Source organism: Rhinoraja longicauda, chromosome 36, assembly GCF_053455715.1.
Source record: "Rhinoraja longicauda isolate Sanriku21f chromosome 36, sRhiLon1.1, whole genome shotgun sequence".
NCBI classification, from domain to species: Eukaryota; Metazoa; Chordata; class Chondrichthyes; order Rajiformes; family Arhynchobatidae; genus Rhinoraja; species Rhinoraja longicauda.
Window position 1 is genome coordinate 17,383,097 of NC_135988.1, and position 15,154 is coordinate 17,398,250.

Sequence of the window (15,154 nt, forward strand, 5' to 3'; positions counted from 1 at the left end):
ACATGTCTCTGCATTCCATTGTGCCTATTCAGCCTGAGGGGTTGGCACAGAGAGCCGGTGCTGTAAAACAACAGGAAACAGGCGTGTGCAAGGCAAAGGCAGCCTTACCTTTCAACATTAAACCATTGGAAATTCATTCCTTTCATCTTCCGGACATTCTCGGATATTGTAAACCCATAATTGGCCGACTCAAATTGTCGATTACTCACCACAAGGTGTATACAGAACACAGATTGGTATTGAAATCAGTAATAGAGATTTCCCTCATGTGGAGCTCTGTGTTGTGCCACCGTGGAGAAACCAGGAACTTCAGACGCTGGTTTACAAAAAAAAACACCTGACGAAGGGTCCTGACCAGACACGTCCTCTATCCATGTTCCGAGACGCTGCCTGACCTGCTGAGTCACTCCAGCACTCTGTGGCTTTTTTAGTGTTACTGCAGTAACATGGTAAAGATGTGCTCTAATCGGTTTCCTTTTTGGAAGTGATTTATTTGATTAATCACCTGAATGGTGACAACAAGTGAATGTAGATAGTTTGAGAGGGATTAGTTTAAAGATACAGCGAGGATACAGCAATTGCCGACCAGCAATCACCCGCACACTAGTAAGATCCCACACATATGGGGACAACTATAACAGAGGCCAATTAACCTACAAACCCGCACGTCTTTAGAGTGTGGCATGAAACATAGGAACATAGAAAATAGGTGCAGGAGTAGGCCATTCGGCCCTTCGAGCCTGCACCGCCATTCAATATGATCATGGCTGATCATCCAGCTCAGTAACCTGTACCTGCCTTCTCTCCATACCCCCTGATCCCTTTAGCCACAAGGGCCACATCTAACTACCTCTTAAATATAGCCAATGAACTGGCCTCAACTACCTTCTGTGGCAGAGAATTCCACAGACTCACCACTCTCTGTGTGAAGAAATGTTTTCTCATCTCGGTCCTAAAAGACTTCCCCCTTATCCTTAAGCTGTGACCCCTGGTTCTGGACTTCCCCAACATCGGGAACAATCTTCCCGCATCTAGCCTAGGAAATCAGAGCACAGGAAGAACATACAAACTCAGTATAGACAGCACCTGTATTCAAGGTTGAACCTGGGTCTCTGGTGCTGTGAGGCAGCAACTCTACCTCTACATTACATATGTAATGTGATAAAACTGTGCACCAACCATTTTACTTGTTGGAAGCGATTGACTTAATTAGTTACAGAATGGTGACTCGTTAGAGTGATAGAATGATACAGTGTGGAGCCAGGCCCTTCAGCCCAACCTGCCCACACTGGCCAAATGGTCCCAGCTACACAAGTCCTATGTCCTATGTGCCAGCTTGTGGTTCAAACCTGTCCTATCCACGTTCATAAGGTGTTGGAGCAGAATTAGGCCATTCAGCCCATCGAGTCTGCTCTGCCATTCAATCATGGCTGATCTATCTCACCCTCCTAACCCCATTCTCCTGCCTTCTCCCCATAACCCCCGACACCCGCACTAATCATGAATATGTCAATCTCCTCCTTTTAAAAAGAAATCATTGACTTGGTCTCCGCAGACGTCTGTGGCAATGGCAGTGAAATTATTTAAGAGAGAGTTAGATAGAGCTCTGGGGGTAGTGGAGTCAAGGGTTATGGGGAGAAGACAGGCACAGGTTACTGATTGTGGATGATCAGCCATGATCACATTGAATGACGGTGCTGGCTCGAAGGGCCGAATGGCCTCCTCCTGCACCTATTTTCTATGTTTCTAAATCCACAGGTTCACCACCCTCTGACGATAGGGAATGTGTTCATGGATGATTTGTGACGGGGCATTTAGTGTATTTGGATGCCTGGAGGTGGTGGATTTGGTTCAAACTGGAGCAACTACTCCAGCAGTGGTGTAAAGAAGTCATGTTTCCAGGAATCTGAACGCTCCTAGGTTCTCGTGACGGTCTCGGATGACGGTGTTTTGAAGATTGTTGATTAAAACTGAGTTTGGTGATTCCAGCGCTCCTTGGCTGATTCTTACTGGTGTTAAAAAGTGGGTGAATTATTTAGACAGTGCAAAGAAACACACAGTGTGGAGCAGTCTGGCAGCACCTGTGGACAGTTGGCCTTTCAGGTCAGTACCATTCTTCAGGATGAATTACTGAATTCGATTGATTGAAAGACGCAGCACGTAAACAGACCCTTCGGCCCACCGGGTCCATGCTGACCTTTGATCACCCGTTCACACACGTTCTATGTTATCCCACATTCTCATCCGCTCCCTACACACTAGGGGGCTATTTACAGAGGAACAATTAACCTACAAACCCGTACGTCTTTAGGATGTGGGAGGAGATCCGGAGGAATTATCTTTCATTTTGAAGGAAAATAACTGCAGATGCTGGTTCAAATTGAAGGTAGACACAAAATGCTGGAGTAACTCAGCGGGACAGGCAGCATCTCAGGAGAGAAGGAATGGGTGACGTTTCGGGTCGAGACCCTTCATCAGACTGATCATTTTTCATTTCGCGTATCTTTTATTCATTGTTCTTTATCTCTCCATATCATCGTCGATACCCTCTCGTTTCCCTCTCGTCTTCCCAGTCTGAAGAAGGGTTTCACGACCCGAAACGTCACCTAGCCATAGATAGACACAAAACGCTGGAGTAACTCATCGGGACAGGCAGCATCTCTGGAGAGAAGGAACGGGTGACGTTTCGGGTCGAGAAGGGTGTCCGATATTTTGTGTCCCATGCTCGCTGTGCCTGACACTTGTAACTAATTCACCAACTTACAATCTGGAAACATTTCTAAATCTTCAGAGGATGCCTTGATTGAGGTCGGGAAAAAAAAACTGAATTCCAAAGACATGTGGGTTTGTAGGTTAATTGGCCTTCTGTAAATTGCCCCTGGTGTGTCGGGAGTGGATGAGAAAGTGGGATAACATAGAACTAGTGTGAACGGGTGATCGATGGTCGATGTAGACTCAGTGGGCTGAAGGGCCTGTTTCCGTGCTGTATCTCTAAACTAAACTGAATTAAATAGTCCGAAGGAGGGCCCCGAACCAAACATCACCTATCCATGTTCGCCACAGATGCTGCCTGACCCGCTGAGTTACTCCGGCACTCTGTGAAATGTCACCTATCCATGTTCTCCAGAGATGCTGCCTGACCCGCTGAGTTACTCCAGCACTCTGTGTCTCTTTGTAAAAATTAAACAAAACTGCATTAACAACATCCTACACACACTAGGGACAATTTACACTTATTCCCAGCCAATTAACCTACAAACCTGTATGTCTTTGGAGTGTGGGAGGAAACCGAAGATCTCAGAGAAAACCCACCCGGGTCACGGGGAGAACGTACAAACTCCGTACAGACGGCACCCGCAGTCGGGATCGAACCCGGGTCTCCGGTGCTGCATTCGCTGTAAGGCAGCAACTCTACCGCTGTGCCACCAGAAAGAATGAAGCCACACATAGACTTCATTTCCATTTGATCAAAGGGCCCATTGAGTTCCCTGGTGGAGGTCTGACCCCCCTCCGCCCACCCTCACTGCGGTCTGCAGTGTCCCGCTGTTACAAGGGTTTGTCCTTGCTCCCCGCTCCCACGCAACCCAGGCCACCCTTTGTGTGCTGGCCACAGAAGCAGATCTACAATCACACATTACAACCGCCACTCCTACAGCGGCAGGAGGAGCCTACTCCTGTCGGGCGGCATGGTGGCACAGCGGTAGAGTTGCTGCCTTACAGCGAATGCAGCACCGGAGACCCGGGTTCCGATCCCGACTGCGGGTGCCGTCTGTACGGAGTTTGTACGTTCTCCCCGTGACCCGGGTGGGTTTTCTCTGAGATCTTCGGTTTCCTCCCACACTCCAAAGACATACAGGTTTGTAGGTTAATTGGCTGGGAATAAGTGTAAATTGTCCCTAGTGTGTGTAGGATGTTGTTAATGCGCGGGGATCGCTGGTTGGCGCGGACTCGGTGGGCCGAAGGGTCGGTTTCCGCATTGTATCTGCTAAATTTAAACATTTCTTACTTTAACTCGCAAGCTCGGCGATTGTTTCGCTCAACACCTTCGCTCAGTCCGCCTTAACCAACCTGATCTCCCGGTGGCTGAGCACTTCAACTCCACCTCCCACTCCCAGTCTGACCTTTCTGTCCAGGGCCTCCTCCAGTGTCATAGTGAGGCCCACCGCAAATTGGAGGAACAGCACCTCATATTTCGCTTGGGCAGCTTGCAGCCCAGTGGTATGAACATCGACTTCTCTAACTTTAGATAGTTCCTCTGTCCCTCTCTTCCCCTCCCCCTCCCCAGTTCTCCCACTGTCTTCCTGTCTCCACCTATAACCTTCCTTTGTCCCGCCCCCCTAAAATCAGTCAAAAGAAGGGTCTCGACCCGAAACGTCACCCATTTCCTCTCTCCTAGATGCTGCCTGACCTGCTGAGTTACTCCAACATTTTGTGTCTACGTGCGTGGGTAGGTTTACACAGAGGGTGGTGGGGGCCTGGAATGCACTGCCGGAGATAATGCACAACAGACAATAATAGACAATAGGTGCAGGAGTAGGCCATTCGGCCCGATACAATAGTGGTGTTTAGGAGAATGGGAACATGGAAGTGCAGAGAGTGGAGGGCTATGGATCATGTACAGGCAGATGAGACCAGTTTAGCCTGGCATCATGTGTAGGAAAAAAAACTGCAGATGCTGGTTAAAATCGAAGGTAGACACAAAATGCTGGAGTAACTCAGCGGGTCAGGCAGCATCTTGGGAGAGAAGGGATGGGTGACGTTTGGGGTCGAGACCCTTCTTCAGTCTCGACCCGGAACGTCAACCATTCCTTCTATGACTTGGCATCATGTTCCACACGGACATTGTGGGTAGAAGGGCCTGTTCCTGTGCTGTTCTATATTCTGTGTGTTTGTGTGTGTGTGTGTGTCTGTGTGTGTCTGTGTCTGTGTGTGTGTGTGTGTGTCTGTGTGTGTGTGTGTCTGTGTGTGTGTGTTTCTGTGTGTCTGTGTGTGTGTGTCTGTGTGTGTGTGTGTGCGTGCGTCTGTGTGTGTGTGTGTGTGTGTGTGTGTCTGTGTGTGTGTGTGTCTGTGTGTGTGTGTGTGTGTGTCTGTGTGTGTGTGTGTGCGTGCGTCTGTGTGTGTGTGTGTGTGTCTGTGTGTGTGTGTGTGTGTCTGTGTGTGTGTGTGTCTGTTTCTGTGTGTCTGTGTGTGTCTGTGTGTGTGTGTGTCTGTGTGTGTGTGTGTGCGTGCGTGTGTGTGTTTGTGTGTGTGTGTCACGCCTGCGCCGTACACGACCGGCAGAGGAATGTGGTGACTAAGTTGAAGAGTATGTAGCAACTACCTGCCCCACCCTGTGCAGAGGTTGTTTGCTGTCTCACCTCACCCTAGTCTTCCCGTATTAGCCGTGACATCCCGTATTTTGGGCTAAGTTAGTTTGTCCCGTACGGGACCGCCCTTGTCCCATATTAGTAGGGTTGCCAACTTCCTCTCTCCCAAATACGGGACGAGGGGTGACCTCACCGCCCCACGTGACCTCACCCAGCCAGCGGCCACGTGCTCCCGCTCCACCAATGCGTGAGGTCACGTGGGGCGCGAGGCGGTGACGTCACCTTGTCCCGTATTTGGGAGTGAGGAAGTTGGCAACCGAACCTCATCCTGCAACCAAAGTTCTCAGCTTTAGGGCGGTCACGGTGGCGCAGCGGGTAGACCTGCCGCCTTGCAGCGCCGGAAACCCGGGTTCGATCCCGACTACGGGTGCTGTCTGTACGGAGTTTGCGCGATCTCCCCGTGACCTTATCGAAACGTATAAGATTATTAAGGGGTTGGACACATTAGAGGCAGGAAACATGTTCCCAATGTTGGGGGAGTCCAGAACCAGGGGCCACAGTTTAAGAATAAGGGGTAGGCCATTTAGAACTGAGATGAGGAAACACTTTTTCAGTCAGAGAGTTGTGAATCTGTGGAATTCTCTGCCTCAGAAGGCAGTGGAGGCCAATTCTCTGAATGCATTCAAGAGAGAGCTAGATAGAGCTCTTAAGGATAGCGGAGTCAGGGGGTATGGGGAGAAGGCAGGAACGGGGTACTGATTGAGAATGATCTGCCATGATCACATTGAATGGCGGTGCTGCCTCGAAGGGCCGAATGGCCTCTTCCTGCGTCTATTGTCTATTGACCCGCGTGGGTTTTCTCTGAGATCTTCAGTTTCCTCCCACACTCCAAAAATGTGTAGATTGTTTATGTTAATTGGATTGGTATAAGTGTAAATTGTCCCTGGTGTGTGTAGGAGAGTGTCAGTGTGCGGGGATCGCTGGTCGGCGCGGACTCGATGGGTCGAATGGCCTGTTTCCGCGCTGCATCTCCAAACTAAACGCCATTCAATATGACGTTTCACAATGTGCTGGAGTAACTCAGCGGGTCAGGCAGCATCTGTGGAGAACACGGATAGGTGACGTTTCACAGAGTGCTGGAGTAACTCAGCGGGTCAGGCAGCATCTGTGGAGAACACGGATAGGTGACGTTTCACAGAGTGCTGGAGTAACTCAGCGGGTCAGGCAGCATAGTTGTCCTTTGGTCCACAAGGGCGGGCATAGTTGCCAGCGCAGGGCGACGTCTCATGGAACTAATCGCGTTGTTTTCACTCTTGTTTTAATTCGGCGCGTGTAATTCAGCAGCACATTTGTCTTAATCGTTGGACAAGCTGATGCAACAGGAAGGTCCAATGACATTGAGAAAGACTACTGTAGATTTAAGAGTATAACTCTATTCCCAGGAAGTCGGTGTTGTTGACATGTGACCATTTTCCTTCACTCGACATCCGTTTCCAGTGTATACAAGCCTAATTGCTCCAGCCTTTCAACATACGACAGTCCCGCCATTCCGGGAATTAACCTAGTGAACCTACGCTGCACGCCCTCAATAGCAAGAATATCCTTCCTCAAATTTGGAGACCAAAACTGCACACAGTACTCCAGGTGCGGTCTCACCAGGGCCCGGTACAACTGTAGAAGGACCTCTTTGCTCCTATACTCAACTCTTCTTGTTATGAAGGCCAACATTCCATTGGCTTTCTTCACTGCCTGCTGTACCTGCATGCTTCCTTTCAGTGACTGATGCACTAGGACACCCAGATCTCGTTGAACATCCCCTCTTCCTAACTTGACACCATTCAGATAATAATTCAGGGTCATGCAGCATCTGTGGAGAACACGGATAGGTGACGTTTCACAGAGTGCTGGAGTAACTCAGCGGGTCAGGCAGCATCTGTGGAGAACATGGATAGGTGACGTTTCACAGAGTGCTGGAGTAACTCAGCGGGTCAGGCAGCATAGTTGTCCTTTGGTCCACAAGGGCGGGCATAGTTGCCAGCGCAGGGCGATGTCTCATGGAACTAATCGCATTGTTTTCACTCTTGTTTTAATTCGGCGCGTGTAATTCAGCAGCACATTTGTCTTAATCGTTGGACAAGCTGATGCAACAGGAAGGTCCAATGACATTGAGAAAGACTACTGTAGATTTAAGAGTATAACTCTATTCCCAGGAAGTCGGTGTTGTTGACAGGTGACCATTTTCCTTCACTCGACATCCGTTGAATTCCCTGATGAACATTCCAAAGGTTTTTCCTCTCAATCCCTGAGGACAAGTGAACAAAGTAAATTGTCCCTGGTGTGTGTAGGAGAGTGTTAACGTGCGGGGATCGCTGGTCGGCGCGGACTCGATGGGCCGAATGGCCTGTTTCCGCGCTGCATCTCCAAACTAAACTAAACTAAACTCTCAACTGTTACCCCTGGTAGGGGAATCGAGAAGCTGAGGCCACAGGTTCAAGGTGAGAGGGGAAAGATTTAATATGAACCCGAGGGGCAACATTTCCACACAGGGTTGTGGGTGTATGGAACAAGCTGCCAGAGGAGGTAGTTGGGGCAGGGACTATAACAGCATTTGACAGACACGGGGACAGGTGCGTGGTAGAATGGTTTTGAGGGATATAGAAACATAGAAAATAGGTGCAGGAGTAGGCCATTTGGCCTTTCGAGCCTGCAATATGATCATTCAATATGATCATGGCTGATCATCCAACTCAGTATCCCGTACCTGCCTTCTCTCCATACCCACTGATCCCTTTAGCCACAAGGGCCACATCTAACTCCCTCTTAAATATAGCCAATGAACTGACCTCAACTACCTTCTGTGGCAGAGAATTCCACAGATTCACCACTCTCTGTGTGAAAACAAACGTTCTCATCTCGGTCCTAAAAGACTTCCCCCTTATCCTTAAGCTGTGACCCCTGGTTCTGGACTTCCCCAACATCGGGAACAATCTTCCTGCATCTAGCCTGTCCAACCCCTTAAGAATTTTGTAAGTTTCTATAAGACCCCCCTCAATCTTCTAAATTCCAGCGAGTACAAGCCGAGACTATCCAGTCTTTCTTCATATGAAAGTCCTGCCATCCCAGGAATCAATCTGGTGAACCTTCTCTGTACTCCCTCTATGGCAAGAATGTCTTTCCTCAGATTAGGAGACCAAAACTGTACGCAATACTCCAGGTGTGGTCTCACCAATGCCCTGTACAACTGCAGCAGAACCTCCCTGCTCCTATACTCAAATCCCCCCGCTATGAATGCCAACATACCATTCGCTTTCTTCACTGCCTGCTGCACCTGCATGCCTAGTTTCAATGACTGGTGCACCACGACACCCAGGTCTCGTTGCATCTCCCCTTCTCCTAATCGGCCACCATTCAGGTAATAGTCTGCTTTCCTGTTCTTGCCACCAAAGTGGATAACTTCACATTTATCCACATTATACTGCATCTGCCATGCATTTGCCCACTCACCTAACCTATCCAAGTCACCTTGCAGCCTCCTAGCATCCTCCTCACAGCTAACACTGCCCCCCAGCTTCGTGTCATCCGCAAACTTGGACCCCCTTATCCTTCCTCCCCCCTCTCTCCCTCCCCTTCCCCCTCCCCTTCCCCTCGACTCCATCCCCCTCAACCCCCCTTATCCTCCTTCCCTCCCTCCCCACCCCCTCCCTCTCTCCCCCCTCCCTCCCTGGGAGATATATTTAAACTTTAAAATGTGAATAACTTAAAAAATATAACACCAATTTCAATGAAACTTCTTCCATTAGCACCAAAGGGACGACGGTGAGTAAGGTGGGACTAGAATTGTCACGCTATCATGGCTGTAGTTCAGGGACAGACAAACGAACAAACGAGAGTTTTAATATATAGATGAGTACCTCAGCCTAGATAATATTACTCCCACGATCTAGTTTGCCTCCTGCCCAAGTGTGGTATTTTGTATCCTGTCACTTATTCACTAGTTTTCGACGTTATGCAGTGTTATAATAAATTTCCGGGAAACCAATAAGTTTACAGGGAAACACAGAGTGCTGGAGTAACTCAGCGGGTCAGGCAGCATCTGTGGAGAACATGGATAGGTGACGTTTCACAGAGTGCTGGAGTAACTCAGCGGGTCAGGCAACATAGTTGTCCTTTGGTCCACAAGGGCGGGCATAGTTGCCAGCGCAGGGCAACGTCTCATGGAACTAATCGCGTTGCTATCACTCTTGTTTTAATTCGGCGCGTGACATTGAGAAAGACTACTGTAGATTTAAGAGTATAACTCTATTCTCAGGAAGTCGGTGTTGTTGACACGTGACCATTTTCCTTCACTCGACATCTGTTGAATTTCCTGATGAACATTCAAGGGTTTTCCCTCTCAATCCCTGAGGACAAGTGAACAAACAGACCCCCTCACGCTCACGTCCTGCACGCCAGCTTCATCTGTGATAGATTCATTCTGCCACCCCTCTACGCTAATGGGAAACTTACCAAAGACAATGTAGTCACAGGGTCATGGGGGAGGGGGTGGTTTTGTGTGGTGTGTGTGTGGTGCTATGTGTGTGTGTGTATTTGTGTGTGTGTGTGTGTGTGTGTGTGGTTTTGTGTGTGTGTGGTTTTGTGTGTGCGTGTGTGTGTGTGTGTGGTTTTGTGTGTGTGTGGTTTTGTGTGCGTGGTGTGTGTGTGTGTGGTTGTGTGTGTTTGCGTGTGTGGTGGTGTGTGTGTGGTTTTGTGGTTGTGTGTGTTTGCGTGTGTGGTGGTGTGTGTGTGTGTGTGGTTTTGTTTGTGTGTGTGTGTGTGTGGTTTTGTGTGTGTGTTTGCGTGTGATGTGTGTGTGGTGGTATGTGTGTGTGTGTATTTGTGTGTGTGTATGTAGTTTGTGTGTGGTTTTGTGGATTGTGTGTGTGTGTATGTGTGTGTGTGTTTTTTTGTGTGTGCGTGTGTGCGTGTGCGTGTGTGTGGTGTGCGTGTGTGTGCTCACCTAGAAAAAAACACAGTCTTGCAGTAACTCATCAACTCAGGCAGCATCTCTGGATGGATAGGGCGCCGTTTTGGATCGGCAAGATTGTGGTAGAGGAGGGGAGGGGAGGGGAGGAGGGAGAATTCTGCAAGAGAGGAAGGGCATGACAAAGCCTGGCAAGTGAGGGGTGGATAGACACAAAATGCTGCAGTAACTCAGCGGGACGGGCAGCATCTCTGGAGAGAAGGAACGGGTGACGTTTCGAATCGAGACCCTTCTTCAGACCCGGTTTGAACCAGCGTCTGCAGTTCCTTCCTCACCAGAGATAGGTGGCTACGAATGAAGACTGTTTGGCCATCTCAGGCTGCCTTCATGTGCTCTGGAAACTGTCCAACCTCTGCTGAGAAATGACACGCTATTTCCCCCGGCAAATCACTGAGGCCGGCTGATTTCTCCTGGAATTCCAGCTAATCTCGTGTCATGTGAGGAAACCCCCTTTCTTCAGGCAATTCCAGAGCAGTAAAACCACTGTGGGCAGCACGGTCATGGTGGATCAGTCGCGGCAGGTTTATTGTGCTGTCAGCAGTCATTCCTATTAATGACACTAAGCTATTTTTTATTCACTTGTTTTCGATGTTATGCAGTGTTATAATAAATTTTCGGTGAACAAGTAAGTTTACAGGAAACACAGAGTGCTGGAGTAACTCAGCGGGTCAGGCAGCATCTGTGGGGAACATGGATAGGTGACGTTTCACAGAGTGCTGGAGTAACTCAGCGGGTCAGGCAGCATCTGTGGGGAACATGGATAGGTGACGTTTCACAGAGTGCTGGAGTAACTCAGCGGGTCAGGCAGCATCTGTGGGGAACATGGATAGGTGACGTTTCACAGAGTGCTGGAGTAACTCAGCGGGTCAGGCAGCATCTGTGGGGAACATGGACAGGTGACGTTTCGGTTCGGGACCCTTCTTCACAATGAGAGTCGGGAAAAGTGAAATTAGCCCAATTAGGTTCAGGTTTATTACTGTCACGTGTACTGAGGTACAGTGAAAAGCTTTGCTATGCACAGTATCCAAACAGATCAGATAATACCATACATTAACACAATCAAGTCAAACTCATGTGCAACAGGTGGAGCATGAGGCCGAGGGTGTTGTTTCCGTGCTGTACCTTTAAACTAAACTAAATTTAGAAGACAGTTTGACATTTAAAAGACAGATACATGTATACACAATATGATACGATACGATAGAACTTTATTCATCCCAGGAGGGAAATTGATCTGCCAACAGTCATAAAAACACAAGATACATGAAACATTAAATTAAAGTGACGAGTGGGAAGGATTGGGGATGTGCAAAGATTGGGGGGTGAGGGTGGGTGGGGAGGATGGTGGGGGAGGGTGGGGAGGACGGTGGGGGGGGTGGGTGGGGAGGATGGTGGGGGAGGGTGGGGAGGATGGTGGGGGAAGATGGTGGGGGGAGGTTGGGGTTGGTGGGGTGGATGGTGGGGGTGGGTGGGGGAGGTTAGGGGGGAGTGGGGGTGGGTAGGGAGGATGGTGGGGGAGGTTTGGTGGGGGGGGGTGGGTGGGGAGGGTTAGGTGGGGGGTGGGGGTGGGTGGGGAGGATGGTGGGGGAGGTTAGGGTGTGGGAGGGGGAAGGTATAGGATAGGTATGGAGGGCGATGGGTGAAATGCGGGCAAATGGAACTAGTTTAGATCGGGGGTCTTGCTCAGCATGGCGCGATGGGCCGAAGGGCGTGTTTCCCTGCTTTATATTTCCACGCGGCCCAAACTCTGATGAATCGGTCTATGGTGAAGCAGTTTTAATGCAGAAAGTTAAGTAGGTGTTGTGTGGGATTCAGTCACCCTCTCTCACACGCACTCTTGTCCCATTCAGTTTCTTGTCCTGGGGCTGTTCCTGCTCGCGGCCCACGCCGAGGTGCTGGCCCTCGAAAGGCGGGCACACTCTGGCGATCACTGTGAGACCGAGGAATACTACAGGGTGAGGAGGGAGCTGTGCTGCCGAAACTGTCCAGCTGGTAAGTGAAGACCTTGCTCCTCTCCCAGAGTCACACAGACCACACACTGGTCCATCACCCCAACACATCCAGGCCTCCCACAATGCCCCGTCTAGTTTATTATTGTCACCTGTTCCAACGTACAGCCGACAGCTTTTTCCACCCAGAGAGTTGTGAATCTGTGTGGAATTCTCTGCCACAGAAGGCCAGTGGAGGCCAATTCACTGGATGTTTTCAAGAGAGAGTTAGATTTAGCTCTTAGGACTAACGGAATCAAGGGATATGATAGAAACGTAGATAGAAACAAGGGATAGAAACATAGAAAAACAGGTGCAGGAGGAGGCCATTTGGCCCTTCGAGCCGGCACCGCCATTCAATACAATCATGACTGATCATCTAAAATCAGTGCCCCGTTCAAGGGATAAGGGGAGAAAGCAGGAACGGGGCACTGATTTTAGATGATCAGTCATGATCATATTGAATGGCGGTGCTGGCTCGAAGGGCCAAATGGTCTACTCCTGCACCTGTTTTTCCATGTTTCTATGCTGACCAGTCAGTGACAATAGACAATAGACAATAGGTGCAGGAGGAAGCCATTCAGCCCTTCGAGCCAGCACCGCCATTCAATGCGATCATGGCTGATCACTCTCAATCAGTACCCCGTTCCTGCCTTCTCCCCATACCCCCTCACTCCGCTATCCTTAAGAGCTCTATCCAGCTCTCTCTTGAAAGCATCCAACGAACTGGCCTCCACTGCCTTCTGAGGCAGAGAATTCCACACCTTCACCACTCTCTGACTGAAAAAGTTCTTCCTCATCTCCGTTCTAAATGGCCTACCCCTTATTCTTAAACTGTGGCCCCTTGTTCTGGACTCCCCCAACATTGGGAACATGTTTCCTGCCTCTAATGTGTCCAATCCCCTAATTATCTTATATGTTTCAATAAGATCCCCCCTCATCCTTCTAAATTCCAGTGTATACAAGCCCAATCGCTCCAGCCTTTCAACATACGACAGTCCCGCCATTCCGGGAATTAACCTAGTGAACCTACGCTGCATGCCCTCCATAGCAAGAATATCCTTCCTCAAATTTGGAGACCAAAACTGCACACAGTACTCCAGGTGCGGTCTCACCAGGGCCCGGTACAACTGTAGAAGGACCTCTTTGCTCCTGGAAAGAGAATACATGATTACAATCAAGCTGTCCACATAGTTCCAGGCACCCACCAGAGAGGAACTTTGTCCCCCTCACCTTAAAGCTCTGGCCTGTAGTGTTTGTTATTTCTCTCCATGGTAAAAGGTTCTGACTGTCTACCCCATCTATGCCTCTCCTCATTTTATATACTTCTATCAGGTTCCGCCAGCGACCTCCAGCGTTCCAGAGAAAATAAATCTCCAAGTGTGTCCAATCCCTCCCTGCAGCTAATACCCCCTAATCCAGGCATGGTTCTGGTAACGTGGGGTATGCCAGCTTCTCCCACCCCCTTGTCCCACAGGTGAGACAAATCCCAAAGGCATCCCTAGGGCATCACGGTGGCGCAGCGGTAGAGTTGCTGCCTTACAGCGCGTGCAGCGCCAGAGACCCGGGTTCCATCCCGACTACGGGCGCCGTCTGTACGGAGTTGTACGTTCTCCCCGTGACCTGCGTGGGTTTTCTCCGAGATCTTCGGTTTCCCCCCACACTCCAAAGACGTGCAGGTTTGTAGGTTAATTGGTTTGGTGCAAATGTAAAATTGTCCCTCGTAGGACAGTGTTAGTGTGCGGGGATCGCTGGTCGGCGTGGACCCGGTGGGCCGGGGGTCCTGTTTACGCGCTGTGTCTCTAAACCTGAGCCTTTAGTGCCTTGGTTCTCACCGCGCCCTGTGTTCACAGGGACGTACGTCACTCAGCACTGCCTCAAAGATCAAGAGAAAGCAAAGTGTGCGTCCTGCATGGAGGGATTCACAGCGTTTGAGAACGGACTGATTAGGTGCATTACCTGCACGGTTTGTCGGGATGGTAAGCAGTGTGGTTACAGTCGGGGTCTGCTTGGTAGTGGCCGTCTCTGGAGGGGGTGGTACAGAGGGGGGGGGGGCGCGCTGTGGGAGGGGAGGGGTGAGGGGGGACCGCACTGTAGGAGGGGAGGGGGTGAGGGGGGCCACGCTGTGGAAGGGGCAGGGTGAGGGGGGCCGCGCTGTGGGAGGGGCGGGGGTGAGGGGGAGCCACGCTGTGGGAGGGGCGGGGGTGTAGGAGTGCAGCGCTGTGGGAGGGGTGGAGGTGAGGTGGGGGCCACGCTGTGGGAGGGGCGGGGCGGGGGTGAGGGGGGGGCCACGCTGTGGGAGGGGCGGGGCGGGGGTGAGGGGGGGGGGCCACGCTGTGGGAGGGGAGGGGCGGGGGTGAGGGGGGGCTGCGCTGTGGGAGGGGAGGGGAGGGGCGGGGGTGAGAGAGCACCGTGCGATGGGAGAGGCATTGAAAGGTTGTTCCCTGCCCCTGGGTCAGGCAGTGTAAGAGCAGTGGGAGCATCTCTCTGTTTACGCCCAGGTTTATTATTGTCACCTGTCCTGAGGTACAGTGAAAAGCTTTGATTCACATGCTATCCAATCAGATCAGACAACACTATACATGAGGTCAATCAAGTCAAACTCAAGTACAACAGGTGGAGCAAAGGGGAAGATACAGAGTGTAGAATATAGTTCCCAGCATTGTAGCGCATCAGTTCCACATGTCCGCAATGGGGTAGAACTCGAAGGTATCACCAAATGCTGGAGTAACTCAGCAGGTCAGGCAGCATCTCGGAGAGAGGGAAAGGGTGACGTTTCGGGTCGAGACCCTTCTTCAGACTGATGTCAGGGGGGCGGGACAAAGAAAGGATATAGGTGG

At 50.5% G+C, this 15,154-nt stretch overlaps 1 protein-coding gene across 1 annotated transcript in view; it reads left to right on the forward strand.

The window, feature by feature from the left end:
• Positions 1-15,154, forward strand: part of LOC144610420 (tumor necrosis factor receptor superfamily member 10B-like) — a 28,618-nt gene that overhangs the window by 1,683 nt on the left and 11,781 nt on the right. Inside the window, exons 2-3 of the mRNA XM_078429077.1 lie at positions 12,177-12,318; positions 14,168-14,293. Coding sequence (XP_078285203.1) covers positions 12,177-12,318; positions 14,168-14,293 — 268 coding nt within the window. The remainder of the gene's footprint in view (positions 1-12,176; positions 12,319-14,167; positions 14,294-15,154) is intronic.